The 25,550-nt window shown below is 42.8% G+C and overlaps 1 protein-coding gene across 11 annotated transcripts in view; it reads left to right on the forward strand.

The window, feature by feature from the left end:
* The window catches only part of KTN1 (kinectin 1), an 81,695-nt gene that overhangs the window by 18,444 nt on the left and 37,701 nt on the right, over positions 1 to 25,550 (forward strand). For 10 of the 11 annotated variants that reach the window (XM_054161676.1, XM_054161679.1, XM_054161680.1 and 7 more), the window contains exons 2-11: positions 6,202 to 6,753; positions 8,385 to 8,522; positions 11,442 to 11,609; positions 14,248 to 14,378; positions 17,041 to 17,157; positions 19,658 to 19,798; positions 21,626 to 21,732; positions 23,324 to 23,456; positions 24,483 to 24,570; positions 24,858 to 25,024. In XM_054161676.1, the coding sequence (XP_054017651.1) occupies positions 6,234 to 6,753; positions 8,385 to 8,522; positions 11,442 to 11,609; positions 14,248 to 14,378; positions 17,041 to 17,157; positions 19,658 to 19,798; positions 21,626 to 21,732; positions 23,324 to 23,456; positions 24,483 to 24,570; positions 24,858 to 25,024 (1,710 nt within the window). In that variant the 5' untranslated portion in view covers positions 6,202 to 6,233. The remainder of the gene's footprint in view (positions 1 to 6,201; positions 6,754 to 8,384; positions 8,523 to 11,441; positions 11,610 to 14,247; positions 14,379 to 17,040; positions 17,158 to 19,657; positions 19,799 to 21,625; positions 21,733 to 23,323; positions 23,457 to 24,482; positions 24,571 to 24,857; positions 25,025 to 25,550) is intronic. The other variant, XM_054161681.1, reaches the window with a different exon arrangement.

The raw sequence follows: 25,550 nt of genomic DNA on the forward strand, positions 1-25,550 counted from the left end.
AAGTGAGACTTGTCCATAATATCTTTTTTTCCTGTCTTAGAAAAAGTGTTCAGGTGTAGTCAGCTCCTTACTACTATTCTCTGGGCAGTGTGCTTTTTGGGAATGAATACCAGTGGGATGGGACGACCGAGGAGGATGCAGAGTTGTTGCAAGGGTGTCCTTCATCCTAGCATTGCTCACCGGCTGAAGTTAGCAAGATGTTAACCAACTCAGAGCCGGTTTGATTGACTGAAATCCCTGCCTGCCCTGACAGCTCTGCTTTCACTCTTTGCCTCTTACTGTCACAGCACAGAAGCTCTGCTGTCTTTGGTGTCTCATCTTGGGGTGTGAAGAACACATCTTGTTTTCTCAGTCACATATATTGCTGCTTAAAAAACTTAAACCAATCTAACCTAGCCTCTAACTCTGTGATTTTTCTTGTACTGTAGCAATGCTGATGTTAAATGAACAGCGTGGAAGGCCATGGAGATGATGAGAAGGCTGGAGCACCTCTCCTATGGGGCCAGGCTGAGAGAGTTGGGGCTGTTCAGCTTGGAAAAAAGAAGGTTCTAGGCAGACCTTCCAGCAGCCTTTTGAGTACCCAAAGAAGGCCTACAAGAAATATGGGGAGGGAATTTTTACGAGGCTTGGAGTTATAGGATGAGGGGGAATGGATTGAAGCTGGAAGAGGAGAGGTTTAGACTGAGTATAAAGAATTTGTTTTTAAGAGTGAGGGTGGTGAGAGACTGGAACAGGTTGCTCAGGGAGGTTGTAGATGCCTCCTCCCTGAAGGTGTTCAAGGCCAGGTTGGATGAGGTGTTGAGCAGCCTGGTCTAGTGGAAGGTGTCCCTGCCCATGGTGGGGGGGTTGGAACTACATGATCATCTTGAAACTAGATGATCTTCAAGGTGTTTCCAGCTCAAACCGTTCTATGAATCTCCAGCATCCCTGTTTTCCAGAGCTTGAGCCCTGCAGTGCTTTAGTTAATATTCACAAACAGAATCACAGAGAGCTGGTTGCTTGCACTGTATGGATGAAGAATAGTCATGGAGTGGCCAAACATACTGTTTAATTTTATGGTTTACCTATGGCAAATCTGAGTTTAGTTGCCTTGTCCAGCTGCTAGGCATCCTCTTTTGAAGACCTCTAGGAGAGGATGAGCTTGGCAGTAAAGCTGTCTGCAAGAGGATCCTCTTTGCAGCTGACTGATACGGACTGTGTTGCCAATGGTGTGCAGATTAAGGAAAAAAAAAATCTGTTTGAGGAATTTATTGAATGCAGATTCTCCTCTGAGACTTCTTGCTGTGTTCCTAGCGACTGTTGAATACGAGGGCTTGCTTTCAGCTTGCTTGCCAGCTTGAGAAAATCCCAGGGAAAACACCCCAAGTAAAGAAGCTCTTGCCTTAGCTAAATTGTATGTGGTGTATCTTAAACTGCTTAGTATTAAAAAACCCCAAACAATCACACCACCACCACCACAAACCCCAAAACCACACCAACAAAAAAAAACCCACCCCCCAAAAAACCCCATAGGTACCAAGGTGATTTTATTTCCCTCCCCTTTAATATTAGTTTTTCAAAGAGGCACACTTCTCTGGAGATTATGTGCACTTTGGGACTCAAGAATTTACAGAAGCTGTGATTCTAACGTGCTGGGGTTAAGCTATGAGTGATTCATTAGCCAGATGGACCTGTAATGTAGTTCTGTCTTGTCCAGTAAGTTAATTGTCTGGACCTAAACTGAATGAGTATCCTGTGAAATGAGGTATCTGTGCAGGGTGAAACTTCAGGTTTAAATGCAGAAAGCAAAGGGTGTGTTCCCAAATCCAGGACTGCCTTAACTAGCTGAAGCAGTCAGGTGCAAGGCAGCGACCCTGCACTGGAGTTCAGAAATAGGGATTTGTTTATTTATTTATTTATTCTGTGGCACGGGCTCTGTTGAAGGGAACAAAAGTGCAATTCTTTTGTTAAACGCAGGATGGGAACAGTAACTGAGTCTGTGTGTGGGCTGGGACAGATGTGGCTTGTTCCCCTTTCTCAGAATGACTAAAGGGATGCTGTGAGCTCTCGAATTTATGGAGCATTTCTGCAAGTGGGGAGCCTGGCACGGGCACTAGCCTCTAAGAAAAGTGCCTGCTAAACATCAGGTTAAATATCAAATAGGGATGAAAGGTGAGTATTTAAACATACACTTTAAGTGTGGCTACAGTTGCTGTGCCTCCTGTTGGCAGTGGCAAGGGGGTGCGTACGTGTCATTTCTTGCTGGGTGTGCCTTGTCTGGGGAGTGCAGTTTTGAGTGGGCAGAGAGCTGGTGTAGCCACCCTGGAAAGCTGTCCCAGGGAGAGCTATGAGTGATAAGTCCTATTGCCAGCCTCCCTCTGGGAAAGAGCTAATATTTTTGTCAGGGGGTCTTATGCTTCCATAGCTAACAGGAATGGGAGGAATGGTAAAAGTGAATCCTGAGGAGCAATTAAGCTGGTATGTGATGGTGTTTTAAAGTTAATGTAGCATTCACCTTTTCCTGGTTTAAAAGGATCTTCTTTGTATGACATGGAATATTTTATTTTTTTTTTTCCTCCATATAGGTTGCTTCTATTTCTCCCTAGAGAGCTTGTCAATGTAATACAGAAGTATAAATGGGAATGGAGTAACTTCTGTAGTAATTGTAGATTGTCAGAGGGCAACTGGAAACTGTGAGCCGAAACACTTCCAGTGTGCCCCATGGCAAGGATGTCACTTTGTAAAGACATCTTGATAAGGGGTGGATGGTGAAGGATGTCATCTTGGCATTCTGCATATGAGCCAGCAGCAGTGGTATCCTTCTGGAAGTGATTCTTTGAATGCTCTTGTGCATACTGGGCTGAGATGGGCAATTAGTGTATTGCCGTAAGAGCAGAGCTTGTTTGCCGTTTCAGGTGAGCTTAAACAACTCTAGTAACATCCCAGCACTTTTATTGCTGTTCTTTTTCTTTCTTCAAAAAAATTATTTCTGTTTTTCCAACCCTGCTTCCATGTCAAAGGTTGGATTTGTGTATGTGAAATTCCCCACTGGGCTTAGGACATGAAATCTGTGTGCCTCTGATTGCAGTGTTTGAGGTGGAATTATTCACTTGGCTCCCACTCTGCTTTGCCCTGATGAGTGAGAGTAGGACAGGAACAGTGATTGAGTCTGAGGGTCTGAAAATGATCCTTGCAAGGTTGTGATCTGGATCCAAGACAGAGTGCAACTGATCCTGTTGCACAAGGGAGGGAAGTGCAGGGAGGAGAGAGCAGGGTGGTGGATGGATGCTTGGCAGGGCTCGTGATGCTTGGCCAGCTCTGAGATCAGACCTTGTCTACTCCAGTGCATATTCCTCACTCAGACTATCCATGGTAATTATGTATTTATGACTCCTCTTGGAGCAGCTGAAGCTTTTATATGTCTAGCCTCTCTGGTCTCAAAGCAACAACCATTTTCTCCTTATACTTAGTTCTGCCTTGATGTGACCCATCATGACTCCTTGCTCTTGATGTCTTGAACTTTTACAACCTTTATTTTGTGGAGTATGGGATTAGATCTGAGCATCTGTTGTCTGCTGTTGGGAAATGTGTAAGGGCAGCTGCAGGGTGTGATAGTCCTGGCTCGGCTGGAGCAGTTGGGTGAAGTTGTGGCCAGCTGTGTGCTCGCATATCAGCGAGGCAGAGGTGGGCTCTTCATGGTTAGGTATTGTAATTGTTGCAGTAATGTATTGTAATGATCAACTTAATTATACTTGTGTAAAATCTGCTTAATTACATATTTACTTTGGGGATTAGCCTCTCCTGTAAGCATTCAATATTGACTTTGGCTGAGGCAAACTTCTAAGATCTGCTTCCTTCAAGAGATGACTAATATTCAATCCTTAGTGCAGGAAGTGGTTTTATCAAGTAGCTGTAACTAATAATTTTGGAAGCTCCATCTTAGTTTCAAGCATCTTTGCTTTTTATACCCCACAGATGAATTTTTCCTCCCATCCTTCTCAGTCCTTCTGAAACTTTCTGTGCTGGTTGTAATTTCAAGCCCAAGCCTATTTGGTCAGCTGTGTGCACACAGGAAATAAATGCAAACTTGGAGGAGACTTAATGTTAAGACAACTGATGAATAATTAGTGTATTGAAAGTGTTAGTCTTTTATTTGGATAACTTAATAGCCAAATTAGAGTTCCCAGTCTGTGCTTTCTGTGCTGCTCAATGCACTGTGCAAACAGATTATCACAGTAACTCCTTTTTGTATGGAAATTATTACATATAACAACTTTTGAACCAGAGCCAGCCTACAAACCAAACTCTTGCCAGTCTGGGAGGATTGCAGGCCAGTTTAGAATAGCTCCCAGCTCAGCCAGAAGCTGAGGTAGAGCAACCTTAAGTGTAGTACTAACAGGTATTTAAAGAGTAATTTTGTCTGCCCAGAAGCAAGGACAGCCTGGCCTCTCCCTGCACCATGCAACTTCTGCATAGACTTTATTCCCTGTGTCTTCAGCAGGAACACCTGTTTTCTTTTTTAAAGCAGCAGTGGAAGTACTCCAAGCAATATTGCTTAAAGGTGTGGAACAGTTCTCCCTACAGTTTTTGAGGTCACCTCACCTTTTGAGAAAGCAAGACTTTGAGGAGACCTTATCACCATATTTCAGTATTTAAAAGGTGACTATGAAGAAGATGGAGACTCCCTTTTTTGAAGGATTCATATGGAAGAGAAGTTATCTTGGGGAGATTCCAGTTTGACACAAAACTCTCTGCAACAAGGACAATTAACCATTGCGATAATCTTCCTGGGAGTCTCCAGGACAGGACAGTTGTAAGATTTGGCTGGATAGGGTGCTGGGCCATCTTGTTTAGACCAGGTTTGTTTTCAAGAAAGGTTGGAATGATCCTTGAGGGTCCTTTGAAGCTGGTATTCTGTGGTTATATCTAAACATGTGTGAAGCTGTCATCCTGAAGCTGGTTGAGGAAAAGCAGAATGGCATGCTTATGCCTGGAGAAACTAAGCACAGGCTTTCCAAGTGGTGCTGGGGACCTTTGCATGTGTTGCGTGTATTGGAGGATGAGGCAGAGGATGTGACAAGGATTATGGGAAATGCAGCCTGGGTTAGATCCATTGCTTTCCATTCCCAAGAGAATGGGTTTTCCAAAGGCTGGTTGAGTTGAGAATCATGTATAGGGGGAAACATAGTTGAAGCATGTGTTTTCCATTGAGGTTTTTAAACTGAGTTGGTGAATCAGGAGTTGCACTTGCTTAATGAATTTTGACTGTTTTTTTCAGTGGTAGGTACTCTTAATTTCTTTTTTTTTTTTTTTTTACCCTTGGAACAAATAATCTGGAGAGGATTTGGATTTTTCCTGCAAAAATCCAAGTCTGTTTCTAGTGATCAGTTGTGAAATGGAAAAATTTGTCTTGTCTTGGCCCCAGAGTCAAGGTTTTTTACACATTGACCTTTTTTTTTTAATTCTGTGGTTCCTGCTTTAAAAACAAAACCAAAACCAAACAAAGAGCACCATCAAACCCAATAAAAATGGATATACATGAAAGAAGTGCTTAGGGCACAAATAATGTTTTCAGCAAATTATCCTGTAGTCATCTGGTCTGTTAGTGTCCTGGAAGTTGTGCACTCTTACATCAGCAAAATAAGTGACAGATCTTCCTGTTTGCCTATAAATGTGTGGAATTGTCTTGAGTTCAAAGCTGGCTTTTAGACTTCAAAAAGCAGGTTTGAAAATGCCTGGTTCTTTAGTCAACCTTAAAATGTAGGGCTTCTCACCCTTCTTCTCATTCAGCTTCTGAAGCTGTCATAAATCTGGGAAGAAAAGGAAGTGGAAATTTAACCTAATTCATTATAGGTGATCTATGACCCCAAAAAGAGATGTTGCTTTGCATATACTGGTCCTTAATTCATAGGCCCTGAAACTACTGTCTCACATATTTCTGAAATAAAGAGCTTTAACTTTATGAAATTCAACTGGGAGAGAAAATGGAAGTTTAGGAAGGAGGAGAACTGCTTGCCTCAAGGATCAGCAGTCCTGTTCCTTCCTATCCAGGCTAACAACTTCAAAACAGATGGTGAATGATCTAGTTTGGTAATTTTACGAAAAGCTATTTTAATGTTTCTCTAAAACAATGACATATCTTCTTTTATAATTGGTGGAGGAAATAATATCAAGGGAAAGCCTGTTCAAAACCTAATTATTTTTCCCCCCTTTCCCTTGTAGGTGTTTTTTAAATACAGCTGAGAAAAAGCACAATGGAGTTTTACGAGTCTACCTACTTCATCGTCCTCATTCCTTCTGTGGTTATTACAGTCATCTTCCTCTTCTTCTGGCTTTTCATGAAAGAAACTTTATATGATGATGTCCTTGCAAAACAGAAGAGGGACCTAAAGTTTCCACCTACCAAGGCTGATAAAAAGAAAATAGAGAAGAAGAAGAAGAAGAAAGAAGCTCAGAATGGGAACATCCTTGAGTCTGACTCTGAAAGTACACCTCGGGACTTTAAGCTCTCTGATGCTCTGACTACAGATGAAGAGCATGTTGCTCCTGTTCCCTTGGGTGTGACAGAACCTGCTACCAGCGTTAGAGAACGGAAGAAGAAGGAGAAAAAGCATAAGGCTGTTCAGGATGATCATGTAACTAAGGATTCAGAAGGCTCCAAGTCTTCAGGCAAGAAAGTAGAACCAGTCCCTGTTACAAAACAGCCCACTCCACCATCTGAATCAGCATCATCTAAGAAGAAGCCTGGGCAGAAGAAGCAGAAAAATGGAATGGGTATCTGATGTTGCATATGCTTCTTGCACAGAACGCCAGAACTGTGTTCTGCTTTTTGCAAGGCCACAGAGTGTCTCTCAACTCTTCTGCCTGATCTCTGTGGAGCCAAGCTCCCTTCTAACCTTTTCCTTTTTATGAGCTAATGCTTTTTTCCCCCGTTTTTCATCTGGCAGCAATGCTCTGGTGTTCCTCCTTTCCTCCTTGCGTTTTTCTACTAAAGATTGTTGAGTGAAACAGAGTAGCTCATATCTCTGCTTTCCTCTATGGTTTGGCTTCTTTGCTTTCAACCTGTCAAAATTTGTATTACCTGAAAGAAGTCATTAGATGTTTGCTGTGTACATTCTGATGTCAAGTTATGAAAAAGTGGAGTCCTAGAAGTGGTTGCTCTGATAAGTAAAGGGCATCTAGAGAAATCTCATAGCAGACTGTGCAGAATAAATCACAGTTTAAGTGCAGGCTTAATGTACAAAGAGGTGTTTGGTGGCAGATTCATGGAAAGAAGCACTTAGAGCTGCTTCCCACCTGCTATACCTCTCTAATGGAATGGAACTGATGCTAAAAGAAAACTGGTCCAGATTTTGTAACTGAAACATCCAACCTAGAAGAGACTGAAAACTGTAGTCAGAATCAATTGTGGCTGTCCTGGCCATACCCTCAGTGGAAGCTGATGTGCCTCAGTGTGGTTGTCTGCCTGTGAATAGCAATTTGAAAGGAATAAAAATAGCTAGTTTCAGAAATCAATGGTGTTTGCAGATCACCCTTTTGAGCTGCAGTCATAACAGGTTAGTTGGAGGGAGTGAGGAAGGAGCACAGCATTGCTGCTTGATGCAGTAGATTTTTACTCTTTTTCTGTAAAAAGGGAGAAAGAAGACCCACCCACTACCACCACCACCAAAAACTATTAATTAAAAAAGTATCAAATCCTGTTTGTGGGTGTTCTCAAAAAATCTCTGTGGCATGGTTAAATGTGGTCTGCAAGCACTGTTCTGGGGGCAGCCACAACTAACTCTTATCAATGATTACAGGAGCTGACACTGTACCCCAGCATTGTATGTGTCAGCTCCCGACAAGAATATTGCACATTATATAGCACAGGCTGTCCAAAATGATAAAAACCCAAATTCTCAGTAGAAACAACTTTTTAAAAGAATGTTCCCTAATGTGAAACACTTATTTTCTGCTTCTCACAGTCCCAGTAGCTGTTGGGGGTGTGTGTGTAAAACCCAAGTGGTTTCATGGAGTGGGGATTAAAAATACTTTCTGCAAATGAGAAACTAATGTGGGTAACACGTGCTGTCTGCTCTGTCACAGTAAAACCTGGATTGGATTTGTTAAACTGTTACTTGCATTGCCATATGTTCTGCTTGCAAATAAGATTTCTGTCTGTCAAAACACTGGGTGCTGTGGCTCTTGATTCTGCTAAACCTTCCTGTTGCTTTGGGGTTTCATCTGACATGGGCGGTGTAGGTGTTGGTGAGTGTGTCTGTATGTTTGGATGGTTGTGCTCTGATTTTTAAATATCTGGGCTTCTCTTTTCTGTGAATGGACTTGAGTTGTTATGGGCTTACTGATTTAAAAGTGATGGTGAAAATATACAGAAGAGAGCATATTGTCTTAATTGTCTGTTACAGATGATCAAGATAGTAAGACTGATTCTGTTGTATCTCCTGCCAAAAAGCAAGTCCCAGTGCTGCTCCACCAGGACATAAAGCAAGAAAATGTATCAGGAAAGAAGAAAGTCTCTGCAAAGAGGCAGAAGGTTGATAATGGTAAGAATACAGACTGCTAATATCCTGACTGTTAAGCCTTTTTGCCATCCATCCTTTGAGTTCTCTTCCTTTGGAAAAGAAGCATATAGAAAAATCTCTTTTAATTTGAAAAATCAAAATTTGCAGGTAGGAAAGGTTGTTCAGTCTGAGATACTTATGAACCCCTGGTACCATTGAACATGGATGGGATGATACTGTGAACCTTTCTGAGCTCTTTTGGCTCCAAACATCCACTCTTGAGGAGTAATGTGTTGACTTAGGGAGTAAGCTGAGCAAGGCTCTAAGTCGCTCTGAGCAGGTAATGTCTGGGACTGCTGCAGTCATCTGCCCCAAACAAGACTGCAGTTCTTTCAGATGGTTGCTTTGACCACGTTCCTCTCTTACTGTCCTTTTGTTAGTTGGCTGTTGCTCCAACATAAACTGCTCATCTTTGCTGTCAAGGCCTTTACTGTTTGTCATCCCCCATTCTCTGCCAAGATGCTGTTTCTTGTCTCCTCTTTGTTCAGTGTGCTTCTGTTTGTAGTGTTGTGTTTTTTGGTTTGGGTGGTTGTTTGGTGTGTTGTTGTTTTTTTTTTGTTACAATGAGTGCCCTTGTTACTCTGGGAAGAGCATGACCATCAAGTTCTGTGAGGCCACCTTGTTAGCTTCTCAAAACTCTACTGGGATAGCTATCAAGAATTTGTTGGCTAGTAGATTGCTCCTGGAGTAGACAGTGTTGGTTACTGTTTCCTTTATACTTTAGTCAGGTCATCAGGGTCCAGATGAGTTTTGGGCCCTGGTCAGGCCAGGGTTAGATTCCAAGTTGTGCAGGGTTTCTGTATGTTATAAAAGCTGGAAGAAACCTACTGATGGGGAACCTAGGACGTGATTGCCTTTTATGGATGTTCTTGTGCTTTTCCTGATGCATTCATTGCCCTTTTTGAGGGACCATTTTATGGACCATGGAGTTGTCTGTATGTGGTTAATAAGTGTCAGTACCAGGTTAGCCAGCATTAAAACTAAGCTGTCAGTAGTACACAGGAATAGCTCCTGTATTATTTGAATGAAAACTGTGCTCTTTTAAAGCCAACTTTCCAAAATGACAGAGCAAAAATCAGCTGCAGTGAGCATCCAGATAAGTCTGGATGTATAGAGGTGATTTTAGATGTTACTGGCACTCTGAAGTGTCTCACTGATTCTGGGAGAAGAGGAATAAAATGTGTGGGAAGTTAATAAGGACAGGAAGGGAAAAGGTGAGGGTGGTAACTGGATTTAGGTGGTGGATATTTCTGCTGGTGGAGAGCTCTCCTGAGCTTATAGTGTACCTGCAGGTGTTTCCTGGCTGCTGAAGTGGAAAGACTGTAGCAGGCGATATAAAAGGTCCATCTGGCCTATTTTGCTCTGTAATAGCAGCCACCACACAAAACCATTTTATAACTGTGTTCCTGGCAGCCAGGAATGTGTATTTATCTTGCACTGATGCCTGAAACCTTGTGTCCCACCTAATTCCTCCTGTCTCTGGTCTACTGCATGGCATCTGCTGTTCGTTAGTCCTTCAGTCTAGGGGTGGCAGGGTCAGTGAGCTATTCTGCTGTGGCAGAATGTCTTGCATGCAGTGTGGACCAGCAGCTCAGGCGCTGGGCAATGAACAAATCCAATTTTGTTTCTGGTCATGTAGAATCATAGAATGGTCCAGGCTGGAAGGGACCCCCAAAGGTCATCTAGCCCGACCTCCCCGCAGTCAGCAGGGACATCCTCAACTAGACCAGGCTGCCCAGGACCTTGTTGAGCCTCACCTTGAATATGTCCAGGGAAGGGGCCTCAACCATCTCCCTGGGCAACCTGTTCCAGTGTTCCACTACCCTCATAGTGAAGAACTTCTTCCTGATACCCAATCTAAATCTTCCCTTCTTTAGTTTGAAGCCATTGCCTCTGGTCTTGTCACCAGAGCCCTTGTAAACGGTCTCTCCCCATCCTTCCTGTAGGCTCCCTTCAGGTACTGGAAGGCTACTGTCAGGTCTCTCTGGAGCCTCCTCTTCTCCAGGCTGAACAACCCCAGCTCCCTCAGCCTGTCCTCATAGCAAAGGTGTTCTAGCCCCTGATCATTTTTGAAGCCTTCATCTGGTCCCTGTCCATCATATCTGTTGTGCCTGGTCGGTCTGCTCTTCTCCCTTCCCTTGTTTTTTGTCTTGGTGGCACAGGCTCAAAAGCTCTTTGGAGGGAGGCTGTTGCTTACCATGTTGATACAGTGCTGTGTGAATGGAGACCTGAGGTCAGTCAGTACCTCTGGGCACCTCTAAATATTCATGATGCCTAAAGCCTGCTCTGACAGATGAGATGTCTTCATTACAGGCAGTTAAGTCTGCAAGTAGAGTAAGCTTGGATTGCTGGCCCTACCACGTGTTCTCTCTAAATTATTTGGTTCCCAGATCGCAGAATGGTGGGGTTTGGAAGAGACCTCTGAAGATTGATTCCAGCCCCCCAGGTGATATAATCTGGGTAAAAAAAGCTGGTACCTTACTGCCAGCATTAAGAGACTACAGACAAAGGAGTTCACTGCATGTCGGGAATGATGAGGGATGGCATATGCAGCCACAAGTAAACCAGTCTCATTTCACTTTAACAAGCAGGTTCCACATAGCACCAATGAAAGTTGAAATGTAAAGGAAGATCCCTGCTACTTTTTAAAATGCTAAAAGGCAGCTTTAGAAGTAGGTATTTAATTGAAGCTATTAAATTACTATGCATTAGAGACCTTCATTTACTGAACTAACTTGATGAGCTTTAATGAGTTAAGTGGTAAAGGATAACAGAAACAGTGTAACTCCCTATTGAGATTGGAGAAGCTTGAATCCAACTATCTAATATGTCACACACCTTTTCTAAAAATCTGTTGTTTATTATAGAGCTTTAACCTATCCTATGGACTTCTGATTACAGTTTTGGTGGATGAACCTCTTATTCAAGCAACTACTTACATTCCTTTGATGGATAATTCTGACACTGGCACTTTGGAAAAGCGAGAAGTGGTTGAAGTAGCAAAACAAAATGTGAATGAGGGCATCCAGAAGAGCAGTGGCAAGAAACTGAAGAATGAAACGGATAAAGGTAAGAAACTGGTAATGCAGTCTCTCTAGCAAAGCCTGCTTGCAAACCTCATCAGGGAAAACATGCAGAAAGCATGCTGTGTATGTGGGGAGGAGGAATCTTCTCTTATTTGCTAGGAAGAAGTGATTGGAGGGAAACGTTCGTGGCTGCAGGACACTGTTTGTTCTTGTCTGTGCTCATTTCTCCTCTATCTTTGGCACTGTTGAAAGGGTTTTGTGCCATCTGAATCCTATTAATGCTGACTGTAGGCTTTTGTGTCCTTGCAGTGAGCAAATGGGTGATGGCAGACCACACAGATGCATGCGAGCATCACTAACAGTGATGGACTCGAGCTTTCAGCATGGGCTGTTAGAGTCTGCTTGAGGCTGGGAGTGCAGGTCTGGGGCTGTTTGTGGAGCTAGCTTGGGTTAATCAACCAGTGTGTTATCTCTCAAGTGCATCACAGTCACTTGAAGCAAATTGCTGGTGGAGATTGTCTGGCAATTTCCAGCAAGACTCTGAATTTTGCTTTTTAACAAAGCTGTATCTTGTTGGAACAGGGGAGCTTCTTCATACTCCTCTGTGGTGGCCTGGAGTGATTTGTGAATGTTGTGTCCCACCTTGAAACTTTAAATAGGTTACTGACCTGCTCAAAGCATGCTGGATTTACTGAGCCTTTATGACTGGAGACCCTCACATTTGTGGATTGGCAGACAGAAGAAGCCAAATGATTCCCTGCTTAGGATTGTGCAGAAGGCTGTCTCTCCAACACAATCTGCCTGGTCACTCACTGCACTCTTTGGAACTTTGCTTTTTAAACTTGTTTTCCAAAATGCTTATTTGAAAGCTTCCTGGCAGCTTTGTGGTATCTGGATTGGAGTACTACTCACCTGTGGCTTCTCTTGTGTTTCTAGCTCAATGGCTGTACCTTACTGCCCTGCAGCTTCAAAGCTTCCCACATGTACCCAATCCCTTCTCATTTCCTTTGTGAGCTGTGACCTTGTACATGAGCTCCTAATTCTCCTGTGTCAGCTGGGATTTGCCCTCCCAATATAGAAATCTTCCTCTATTCTAATTGTAAGCTTCTTGGATGCAAGAACAAGGTCCTTCTGTCTTCAGGGGGCACAAGCCAAGCTGTTACAGACTCTGGCTAACTGGACTGTGGTCTCAGGATTTTGGCATATTCCTGGTAACAGCATCATTGATGATGTCAGTGTAGCAGTTATGTGATCTGAAGCCTCTGGCTAAGGCTGAGTTGAATTCAGGACTGACAGGGGGTGCTAGAATTTCTCAGTGCTTTCCCCCCCCACAACTCTTTGCCCTCTGTTATTATTCAGTGACCTTTTTTCCATGCTCAATCATTTTTCTTATGGGCTTAGCACCCCATTTTTTTGTTCTTCATTTAATATTCAAACTCAGGAAGTGTTTGGGTTTGTGTAGCTTGGTTTCAATGGCATATTTGCCTCTGAAGTTCACGGAGAAGGATCCAAGTTTCTTCTCACGGGAGCGACTTTCTGACCCAAACATCACTTTTAAGCTTTTCTTGGTTTGTATGTTGTTGTTGTGTGGGGTTTTTTTGTTTGTGGGTTTTTTTTTGGTGTGTGTGTTTGTTTGTGTTTGGTTGTTTTTTTTTTTTTTTACAATCCTTTCACATAACTTCTCTGCACTGGTGTATATTTGACAGAGATACTGGATGCCTTGATCTTACACATCCATATGAGCTACCTATGTGCAGCTTTTTTATTTTTTTTAATTAATTTTTAAAAATCTTTTTAGTGCATGATTCAGATGAAGTGTGTTTCCATGTTTGTGACTCTTTAAACATTTAGTTGGCCAGGAAGTGAGAACTTACAGGTTTATTTTCCTACTGCTGAATTCCTTCTGTTGCAGTTCATTTCCAGACTTAGATTGAGGGAATATGTTGCTGGTTTCCATGTATTGTAATGAGAAATGTGCCAGTTCTTCAATTCATTACCTTGCCATTTGCATATTCTTTGTGGAGCCAGGCTGTCCTTTAAGTTGAGAACTGAGGTGGAATTACTGTCATAATACATGGAAAGTCCTCTAGTGTTTTCATATTTATGCAGTTTTTTCCTCCGAAATCTGTTATGCTTGGTGGTTTTGCTAGCAATGCTGTAAATGTTACCAACTGTGCAAAGAGGTGGGATGTTTTTTTTGTTCCCCATGGGAGGTTGTAGCCAGGTGGGGGTTGGTCTCTTCTCCCAGGCAATCAACACCAGAACAAGAGGCTACAGTCTCAAACTGTACCAGGGTAGATTTAGGCTGGATGTTAGGAAGAGTGATTGGCCATTGCAATGGGCTGCCCAGGGGAGTGGTGGAGTCACCATCACTGGAGGTGTTTAGAAAGAGACTGGATGGGGTGCTTGGTGCCATGGTTTAGTTGATTAGATGGTGTTGGGTGATAGGTTGGACTTGATCTCAAAGGTCTCTTCCAACCTGGATTATTCCTATTCCTGGCAGATTATCAGATTTCAATTGGAGAGATGTTTTTGCTGATTGTTCATGACCTTGCTTCTTGGCATTTCAGACTGGAGTTAGATGTTATGCATAACGATACCTCATCACGGGCTGTTTCGAGGCAAAATAAGTAATTCTGCGTCAAGTCCAAAATAAATGCATCTTCCCTTCTGTGTTGCAGAGAATGCTGAAGTAAAATTTAAAGACTTTGTAATGGGTTTGAAGAACATGATCTTCACTGAAGATGAGGCTCGTTGTGTCGTGGAGGTGTTAAAGGAAAAATCCAGTGCCATTCATGACGTCTTGCAAAAGGTGAATGACCACGGGCGGGAGGTGGAGAGGACTATTAAGTAAGCAGAGATGGGGAGAGATGCTGTCAGATTAGCTGTATCCATGTTCTGGTGTGATTTCTGCACTCTGTCTTTAGAAGACTCTTTCCAGCTGGTCTGTGCTTGCTTTGCATGCAGAAAGCAGTTGTCAGATGTCTGCGTGCTGCCATCTGCCATCCCATGGGCTGGCTAGACAGGCTGGTGGCTTTTGACCGCTCATAAAGAGCAGACATAACCGTGGAGAATAAGGTATATAGCGTAGGACAGCTGCTGCAGCTGACGTGTCTGTTGGCATGGGGGAAGGCTGGCTGCTGACTTTCAGGAATTGTCTTTCACAAATGGTTGGAGAGGATGAACTAGAGTGAAATTAAGGAAAAATCTGTGCACTTGGTCAGCAAATTGTGAGATTTGCAAATCTCTCCATCTTCTATAATTTCTAGTTTGCTTTGGATATTTCTCATAGGATTGTGGGGTGATTCAGATTTGGAAGGGACCCCTAGGGTTTTCAGTCCAACCCCCTACTCAAAGCGGGGCCAGCACTGGGATCAGCCCAGGATGCTCAAGTTGTCTTTTTTTTCCAGCTTGGCTTGAAGCCTTCAGGGACTGAGACAGCACAACCCCTCTGGGCAACCAGTGCCCATGCTTGGCAGAAGACAATGGTGACCACCAATATTATACATATATCTGCCCTTCCCTCCCATGACTCATTATGATTGTCTGTCACACTTGACATCATTTAATTCTGTGCTTTTCTGCAGAATATAGTACCGGAACAGAAATGCAGAACTGGGTATGTGTCAGCTCAGTTAATGCAGTAGAGTAGCATATCACACAGTTTCTGTTGAAAGGACTTCAGTGGGTCATGCAGTCCAACAGCCTACTCAAAACACGTTCAGCATTGAACTTCGAGCAAGTTGTTCAGGGATTTGTCCATCTGGATCTTGAAAACCTCCAAGGATGGAGACTTCTTGTGTTCGTTCTGGGTCCTTGTTTCAGTGTTTGACTGAAAACTCAAGTGGTACACTTGCAGTGGCATTGCCTGTTTTATTTGGAACAGCAGCCAGCCTCCCTGTTGTATTGTTTTCTCATGGTGTGGTGTGTTGTTTTCTTTTTTTTTTGTAAGGTTTGGTGTTGAAGTTAAACCTCTAGGATCAAAATGGCTTCCTGGGTTTGTATGTGACCAAAATGTATAGGTGTCTGTAGATAGAAATGTGAATATTTTCCTATCTGTAGCTCATGCAAGACACTGACAGTGTGATTTATACTGCTTATGTAAACAGTACCACTAAAGAAGAAATTCTAGGCAAATTTCAAGTACATTTATGAGACTTGCACTTACTTGCTTCTTCATTATAAGACTTAAGACATAGAATCATAGAATTGTTTTGGTTGGAAAAACAATCTCTAAGATCATGTCCAGCCATCAACCTATGGCTGTTAAACCATGTCCCCGAGTGCCATGTCCACACATTTCTTGAATATCTCCGGGGATGGTGACTCTACTCCCTCCCTGGGCAGCCTGTTCCAATGCCTGACCACTCATTCCATCAAGAAGTTTCTCCTAATATCCAACCTAAACCTCCCTTGGCACAATTTCAGGCCACTTCCTCTTGTCTTGTCACCTGATACTAGAGAGAAGAGACCACTCCCTGCTTCACTCTGGCCTCCTTTCAGGTAGTTGTGGAGAGCAATGAGGTCTCAGCTCATCCTCCTCCAGACTAAACCCCAGTTCACAGTATCACAGTATACTAGAGGTTGGAAGGGACTTCCAGAGATCATCCGGTCCCACTCCCCTGCCAAAGCAGGATCAGCTGGGGTAGTCTGTATGGGAATGTATCCAGGTGGGTTTTGAAAGTCTGCAGAGGAGGAGACTCCGCAGTCTCTCTGGACAGCCTCTTCCAGTGCTCCGTCACCCTCACTGTAAAGAAGTTTCTCCTCATGTTGAGGTGAAATCTTCTCTATGTTCAAGTTTGAGCCCACTGTTCCCTGTCTTATTACTGTGCATCACCGAGAAGAGCTTGGCCCCCTCCACTTGACACCCCACCCCTCAGATATTTATACACATTGATGAGATCCCCTCTCAGTCTTCTGAAGACAAATAGACCCAGGTCACTCAGTCTCTCTTCATAGGGGAGATGCTCAAGTGCCCTAATCATCCTTATGGCTCTCCATTGGATTCTCTCCAGCAGTTCTCTGTCAAGATATTTCAAGAGATTAAATTTGGATTATACCTGCTTTGAGTGTGGTTGAACCAAGTGATCTTGGAAATCCCTTCCAATCTCAATTATTGAATGATTCAGCATCTGTGTCTTTTTTGTTATTTCTCATAATGGCTGTTCTTTGTTTTCCTCACTGCCACCACAGTGGCTCTCTTCCAACATGGAAGCACCTTAAGAGCCCATTTATTCTCTTAATTGGTTTCTGTGTGTTTGAAAAGGCATTTCCTTCTCTAGCGAAATAGGAGCTGCAGGATCCATTAGCAGCAGAATTGGGCGCTGGTGGTGCCATGAACCCCATGCAGACAAACGATTTGAGGGCAGGAGGCGGAGTGTTTCTTACTCTCAAATTTGCTCTGCTGCCTGCTAGTGTGCTCTGCAAGTACTTCTGGCATATGTGGTCATTTTTATTCTATACTTCTGCTGCAGGCTAGCAAGGCTGAGACGGCTGCAGCTGTACATCAGCTACAAGACAAAGAGAAGATGCTTGCTGCGATGAAGGAGGAGGCAGCTGTGGCAAAGGAGCAGTGCAAGCAGCTCACCCAGGTAAATATAAAGAGGTCCAGGTTTAGAGGGCTGTGGGAAGGAGCAGGGGCTTGTAGGGCTAGCAGCCAGCAAATGCTGGCTTATTGAGTTCAGTATACATTGAAAGGTGGAATGTTTTATATTGGGAAAGCTTACCATGACACTATATCTGCTTCTGTGATGCTGTTAATGCATTTATGTGGAATTATTTTCCAGTAACTGCTTTAGAGAGTTCATTTACTGAGACTTTTAAAGCTGAAGCTACTTTTATTTTCAAAAGGTTACTTTAAAAACATTCCCTTCATAAGTAGCAGATGGTTTTGAGGATGCAAATATTAAACTCCATTTTTTATATCACACTTTCAATTTGCTATGTGTTCTAGGATTTATGTGCTGGTGTGCCTCTAGACACAACAATCACCTATTTTCTTTCACCCAGAAGGAAGCTGCAGAAAGGATAGACTGCCTGCTTAGCCCTTTGAGTTACAGCTCAGATTGCCTTAGACTCCCAGGGTTGTTGCTGCACCACTGTCAAGACTTGTTTATGAAACTGAACTTCTTTATTATGAAGTTTTCAGAGGAAAGTGCTTATGGTTGAACAAATAAATGGGCATATGCAGATACTTTTGAGGGGAGAAGTCGTGGCTTTTGGCTGGTTTGGAAGCACATGGGCATCAGGTTTGGGAAGATCGTGGTGTTAGTCGCCCAGCTTTCTGTGCTCAAAGATGGGAGCTAAGTGGCCAGAAGACATGGGAGTTGGGAGCCTTGGCAGATGAGAAAGGAAGAAGGGAGTGGGTGTTGTGTGAGGTCCTGTTAAGGCACAGGTAGGTGTGTATTTGCCAGTGGGATTGAGAGGTTTGGGATAGTCAATATGTAACTTGTGATGTGTTTGGGAGGGAGAAAGAAACCCTGGCTCAGAATTGCAGGATGAAAGCTGCTGAAGAAACAAAGTTCCTGGGTGTGGGGGAAGCTGATGTGGTTGGGAAAAAAAAACTGTAAACTGCTGCTTGTAAAGGCAAGGCAGGATCTGGAGAGAAGTAGGGGTCAGTGAGGGATTTTGCTGTCTGTATTGGGGGAGGGAAGGGGGAATGAGAAATAAATGGGTATTCTTGAAAGCTGGGAGAAAATGGGCAAGAGCAGAGTTATTGTGGTGCTAAGGTATCAGGATAAGCAAGGGGAAAAGCTCAGCCTGACTGTGTAATGGGGAGGGGGTTTGCCCCCTCCTAAACAGCTCTTCTAATTACTGTGTTTCTTGGAAAACACTGCTAAAGGCTATAGAGGGACTTTAAGGTGCAGAGATTTTCCTTCAGGAGTGTTGATAAAGATAACTGGAGAGAGCAAGAGGTGCGTGACCTCAGAGATATTTGGCAAACCACAAGCTAGGTTACAGTTAATCTTTTCAGCATCTCTGGCATGGCCTTCACAAGGTAGCCGGGTTAGTGTAGACTGCAGATGGGTGGTGGAACTGCTGGAGTGATAAAAAGAATCTGCAATGTGTCCTGGTGTCCTCCTTTGTGTTGCGTCTAAGCTGATGCAAATATAACACAGAGAAAGCTTTGTGTCAAGATTTTTACACTGTATTTGCTGAAGTGACTTAAAACTGTTGGTGTGACTCAAGTTCCTAAATGCCTCTGTGAAGTCGGGCTTCGAAACTCGAGCCACTTACTTCATTGGGGGAACAGCTCCTGAAGCCATGAAGTTTGATATAAAAGAAAGAATAGCTGTTATTTAATATGTGGAAAAAGTTGTAATTAACCTGAAGAGAGAGAGTATTCAGGCTAATAATTTAGAGCACTTGAAGCTGTGTAGCTGGAGACACCTGAAACTCAGCTAGTACAGACACCTCACTCTGCAATGGGAGCTAGCTGAAAGCTGGACTGCATGTTTTTGCTAACTACAGCAAGTGCATTTGTGTTGCAGAGGAGCAGCTCTGTGTATTTCTTGGGTGCCTGGGTTGAATTCCTGGCTGATCAATGATTCAACTGCAAGGTGTATTTGCGTTTGAAAGCTCTAATATGGTATCATGCTAGTGGGGTTCAGGGGTTCTCTGTTGATGACTACTAATAGCCCATCTCCTCTGGCAAAACAGTTGGCTTTGTAATCTGCTACAAAGCAATTACTTGCTCTAAAATGCTCTGTTGTTCTGCCAAGTTTCTTTACCTGAGTTATTCCATCCTGTTAAACTTTGGATGAAAATTTAAACTCTGCATGATATCTGTGATTTACCATGTTAGGATTTTGTGTAGTTTGGCCAAACTCAATAGAAATGAGACTCCAGCTCTTCTGAGACAACAGAAGATCAGTGTTTAAACTAGCAAACATCTTTTTAGTAGATGGCCAGGTAGAGGTGCTGGAGATCTGGCCAGGTCTGACACTAACTTCTCTGAGCAAAAATTGATGCTGACTTGGGTTTGGTACACATTTGCTATGGTGTTAATTATCTTTAAAATACTGACTGTTAGACTTCAGGAAGTAGCAGTAGATGACTTTTTCCCCCTTTGTCCTTTCTCTCCCTCTGAAGGAGCTGGTTGCAGAAAAGGAGAGAAATGGTTTGCTTACGGCGAAAATGCGAGAGCGCATCAACACGCTAGAAAAGGAGCACGGCACTTTTCAGAGTAAAATACATGTCAGCTACCAAGAATCTCAGCAGATGAAGATAAAGGTAAATTCTTTACCAAAACTGTTAGATTGATCTTTGTGCAGAAGCACATCAGCACGAAGAAGTTACTGCTTTAGCCAGCATTTGTTTGCACACACAGAAATTAGCTTCACTTATAACCATGAGCCTTGAATGAAGTGTGTCATAGCTGGTGGTATAACACTTGTTGAGGATGGGGAAATGGTATGGTAGTCTTCTGACTTGAAAGACAGGGTGGCATCCCAGGTGACTTATGTAGTCTGTAAAAGAGCATCATCTGGTTACTTTTCTGTGGTATTTTACTCACTTGAAGTGTAAAACCTAATTGAAAGACAGTACCACTAATGCTGATGATCATTTACCAGCTGCTAAATTTCATTTTACAAATTATTGTAAATTATTGTATTGAGTGACAACATAGCCATCCCTGGAGGCGTTCAAGAAATGTGTGGACATGGCACTCAGGGACATGGTTTTAACAGCCATATGAATCGGCGCAGAATCAAGCCCAGCATGTGAACTTTGCAGCTTTTATGCTCTTACCTCCTGTCTTGGCACTTAGGGCACTCTCATCTCTGCAGTTTTGATGCAGGACTATGTTTTCCTGTGCGAAGACGACTTACTTTTGAACCTATTGGCTTGGAAGCGTGAAGGGACATCTGGGCGCGACCGGGTGGCTTTTGCAAACTGTTCAGGCTGAGCTGGAGAAATACGCTGAGGAGGCAGTGCTTTGGTTTTGCTCCCCCTGCTGATGTGTTGTAGCATTGCAGGGAAGCTGAACCTGTCAAAGCTTCCAGTTACCATAGGACCATTAAATGGTTTGGGGTGGAAGGGACCTCTGCCCCTGCTCCTGTTGGGATCTTGTGTATCTGTTGTCTTAAAAAGAAAGAAACAAAAAAACAACAAAAGAATCTCCCAGTACATGTCCTAGGTCCAGCATGTTGTGTTGATGCTGAGCTGGAGGGACTGTCTCCTGCTGTGGTTGTTAAATGCTTGTTTAATGTTATTTATTTATTTTTATATTTTAATATACAACACCTCCCTCCCTTCCCCCCCCCCGGCTGACATGTCACCATTTGGTGAAACTGTCTTGGAAATGGTGTCAGCCATATCTACAAGTAGGCACTGGTAGAGGAGCTGTGTGTGCTGTCTGATGAGCTTTGCTGTCTGCATATGCAGAATCTGTTTTCTCCGTTTTTTCACACCACACCCCCCCCCCTCCCCCCCCCCCCGGCCCCTTGAACCCTCTCTTGATTTTGTTTGCACTGTTCTTAAGCAGCCTTGGGTTATCAGGGCTTTTCTGCCTCAGTTTGGAACCATGCTGAAAATGCAATCAAAGCACATTATTTCCTGAAGGGATCTATTTAATAATCTTGACTTTAGGATATGAGGCCTAGCTTTTTGCAGTTTGCACACTATAATCTGTGTATTGTTACTTTATACTTCATCTGTTTTGTTTAAAAGTCTTGTAAACATTCACAGTATGTTTAGTTTATTTCCCTATATAATGGTATTCAGTTATTGACAAATAACTGAAGTTACACAGCTGAGCAATTGGTATTCAGAGTAACACTTGTGTGGTCTTAAAGACTGCCTTGATAAATATGTTGATACAGTGGTATAAAAGAAAACTGGTGCTTTTATCTGAGAAAGGAGGTCTGAGTTGCACAGTTTAGTTTGGGAGTGTGAGGAAGGATGTAAAACTCCCCTTCTCCCAGAAAGTCACTTAGTTTTATTTATTTGTAATTGTTGTGATTATATTATCTACTGTTGTTGTGGGGGGTGGTTTGATTTTTTTATTGCTTCTTAGTTTGATTTCTTTTTTGGAACTGATCATTCTTTCCCCATCAGTTCCAGCAACTTCGTGAGCAGATGGAGGCAGAAATAAGCCACCTGAAGCAGGAAAATGGTATCCTGAGAGATGCTGTCAGTACTTCTACCAATCAAATGGAGAGCAAGTATGTTAGCAGCACCTCTGAGCTCTGTGTGTGTTTAAGCCTTCCCTAAAGAGTTGTTCTGGCTTCTGCTCATTTTGTCTGCATCTCTTTGGCTGTCCCTGAATTTGTGGTTAAACTAAAAACAGTGATGTTTTGGGCTGGGGAGGCAGTTGTTTGTGTTTGCATCGAGCCAAGACTTTCAAAACAGGTAATTGTCTCATTGACTTGAAGCATGAGCTTTTAGAGAGTGGGTGCTGAGGCTTTAACAGAAAAATGCAGAACTGCTCAGCCACAGTTGGTGTTTCTGTCTGGGTCTGTACCCTTTCTCCATGGGCTTTTAGGAGAGGTGCTGATGCTGAGCTCATACAAGAATAGCCACTCTAAACTTCAATGATCAGTCTTGTGTAAGAAAAAAATATCAGCACCTTGCAGCTAATGGCACTGTTGTGGCAGGACTTGAATTTATTTGCTGGTGTTGAAGATGTTTGGAGAAACAAAAAGGCATCTCAAGGTTTTGTCTTTTGTGAGTTATGACTAAGATTGTCCCTGAGCTGGCAGAGAGGATTGTATATATGATGGTAAAAGGGTGAAAGCTGAGTGCCCTGGTAAGGTGTGTGGTCAGATTGGAGAGTTGCTGCCAGTGAGTTTCTGCCCGTGAAGAAACAAAACCAAGAATTCATATGCTCTCAGGTATTTGTTACTGTTGAGGACTAGAACGTCAAAACCACCACCAGGACTGGGAAAGGGCTCTGTGTCTTCTTTATTGGCTATGCTGTTCTTGCAGAGACATTGCTTCTATGTGGACCTTTCTGTTACCAGCTTCCACACTGCTGAGCATAGCTCAGCAGAAGTATTTTCTGCTCCCTGTGTGTGTCCTGGCAGGGCAGGCTGATACAATGAGTGCTCAGAAAAGGATACTGGTGCCCTGATTTTAGGTGTCCTTCAGAAATGAAGCATTATCATCTTTTAGTTAGCTTGCAAAAATCCATTATTCAGGCAAACTTAAGATAAAAATGAAATGCTTTTCATTTGCTTAGACACAAAGGGGAGGCTTTAAAATTATTCCCTTGGGCTGTGCAAGTACATTTTCTCTCCCTAAGAGAGCATCAGATACCTTCATAAACTAATAGGGTAGCTCAAGGCCAAGAGGCAGTGTATAGTCCAAAGATATGTATGAGGGTAATCCAGGAGGGGAATAGTCTTGAGTAAGTCTGACATCAAGAATCCTTTATGGGAAAATGAAAGGAATGTGAATTTCAACCTCTTCCTTATGCTAAGCCTCTTCAGGTTGTATAAGCTTGTCCAAATTCTGCCTATCAACTTCCCAACAATTTAAAGGAACTGATGCTTGTGGCTTATTGGTGACCTTTACTTCTGACTCAGTGGTTTGTAGCTGATGTGCTGGTGGCCAAGAGTACCTGACCATCATGCCTTTCCTAGGATGAAGCAGCGTGAACTCCCCTCTCCAGTACAGCCCTCTAGCTGCAAATGTAGCGCTTGGTGTTGACATTTGAGTAGCTGTTGTTAAGGCCTATGCTTCTTGGTGTTTTGGGGGTTTTGTTTGGTTTTGGTTTTTTTAAAAGACAAAGCTGTGAAAGCATTATATTTTCAGGCAGTCAGCTGAGCTGAACAAACTGCGCCAGGATTATGCTCGACTGGTGAATGAGCTGGGAGAGAAAAGCAGTAAGCTTCAGCAAGAGGAACTCCAGAAGAAGAATGCAGAGCAGGCAGTTGCTCAGCTAAAGGTGACATGGGTTTTCTCTGCTTGTTGAGTTGTGCTCATGTGAGCCAAGTTCTGAGCTGGGTGGGATGAGAGGTGTGTGAGAATTGCTTTAGCTGTTTCCCTGGCCACTAAATCTCTGTCGTCTTTATATTTGCAAGTGTCTATTTTTAGCTGGACTGAGCCAGCCTATGGGTTTACTTAATGTTTTTGCACAGTACTTTGGGTTTAGAGTGATTACAAATCTCCCTATAAAATCAAGCATAGCCTTCCAGGTAAATATCCTTAAAAAGCTTAACTGATGATGTTGAGCTTTGCTTTCAGTGAGCAGACAGTTCCAGCAAGGTTTAGTATTTCTGAACTGTTCATCCAGATGGCATTGTCCTTAAGTGATTTTTTTTTTTTTCATTTGAAATTACAAGCTTTTGCTTAAATTTGTGTTTAAAATTTTAAATAAATGCCCTTATCAAAGAATTAAAATGTAAATGAGCTGGCCAAATGTATTTCTTTTTGCAAGAAAATCTTTTTATACATATACACAATTTGTTTTTATTTTTCAGGAGAGAAGCTTAATGTTTTTGTGTGAGAACACCAATCCAGAGTTCATTACATTTTTCATATTTGCAATAAAGTCTTAGTTACCAGAAGGTGTCTCTGCCTCTGGACTTTGCAGGTGGAGAGTTATCTAGACTTCCGATGCATTGTAATTACTAGATGCAGATTTATGTGACTCTTGGCTAGTCTGGCTTCTAGAATGAATTCTGAACTTGCAGGGCAAAGATGCTACACTTTAGTATTACAGAAACCATCCTGTTAAGGGTCTATAATGAAAGCCTGCTCACAATTTGCCTTTCAAATTAATAGGCTAAACTGCTCTAGGAGGAGGATTAGAGGGCACTCTGCTTCTCTGATGTGCCCTAAGAGAAACAAGAACCAATTTTTCTTCATTGCTCTATGTTTTAGTAATAGCACTGGAGAGATCCTTTCTCAGTGTTTCAAAACCAAATTAAAGGTTAGACTTCTTTTCATCAACTCTCTCTTCAATATATAGGTCCAGCAGCAGGAAGCAGAGAGAAGATGGGAAGAAATCCAAGCTTATCTCAGGAAAAGAACAGCAGAACATGAAGCAGCCCAACAAGGCATGTATCACAAAATTCCCATGTGTACTCAGTGCAGTGATTTGGCAATTGCCAAAGGGCATTATTGAATTAGTGGTTTAAATAAAGCTCAGGTGAAGTCAGAATTGCTTCAGCACCCTGGAGAAATTGCATATTGTGATACCAGTTAGTCTGAAAGCTGATGATAGAGCTGACCCTTGGTTTGTTGGAGTAAGGCTTCTAATCGGCCTCTCTGTCTATGGTGAAAACTGTTTCCCTCAAAGTTAAGTATTTACTTATGAATTAAAATCCTGACATTTCTGCTACAGATGTGCAGAATAAGCTTGTGGCCAAAGACAATGAAATCCAGAGCTTGCACAGTAAACTTACTGATACAATGGTGTCAAAACAGCAGCTGGAGCAGAGGATGTTGCAGTTAATGGAGGCTGAGCAAAAGAGAGCTTCTGCGGAGGACTCCATGCAAATGCAGGTGCAGGTACTATTGCTTAAATATCTTAAGGGTTTGTGTTGGGGGTTTTTCCCTCCTATTTCGTGTCTGTGGAAACACAGTAATATTCTTGGAATGCTGCTTTAGCAAAGCATTCCCATTGAATAAAGAATGACAAAACTGTGATGGTCTATCATCTGGCAGCCCATGAAGTGAGGCCTTGTGTGTGGTGGTGTGAGGAGGTCTGGGGACATCTCAGACCTAAGAAGTATTCTGAGCAAGTCAGGAAAAAGTGCTGACCTAAGTGATTTCCCAAGCTAAGACCACATGACACTGTGGTCTGGGGAACACCTTGGAAGAGCAGCCATGTAACCTTTGATGTTTGTGTGAGCTCATGTGGAGAGATCTCTTTTCTCTTGGTGTCAAATGGTGAGAGGCAGCGTGGACATTGCTCTTGAGGGCTTCAGGGAAACCAAATGATCTGAAGTGGGGTAGGAAGTATTTTGTCTGGATACAGAACAGGTTCTTAGGCTTTCACTCAAAATGATTGATCTGAGTGGAGAGAAAAATAGTC

Source organism: Dryobates pubescens, chromosome 5, assembly GCF_014839835.1.
Source record: "Dryobates pubescens isolate bDryPub1 chromosome 5, bDryPub1.pri, whole genome shotgun sequence".
Lineage (NCBI taxonomy): Eukaryota > Metazoa > Chordata > Aves > Piciformes > Picidae > Dryobates > Dryobates pubescens.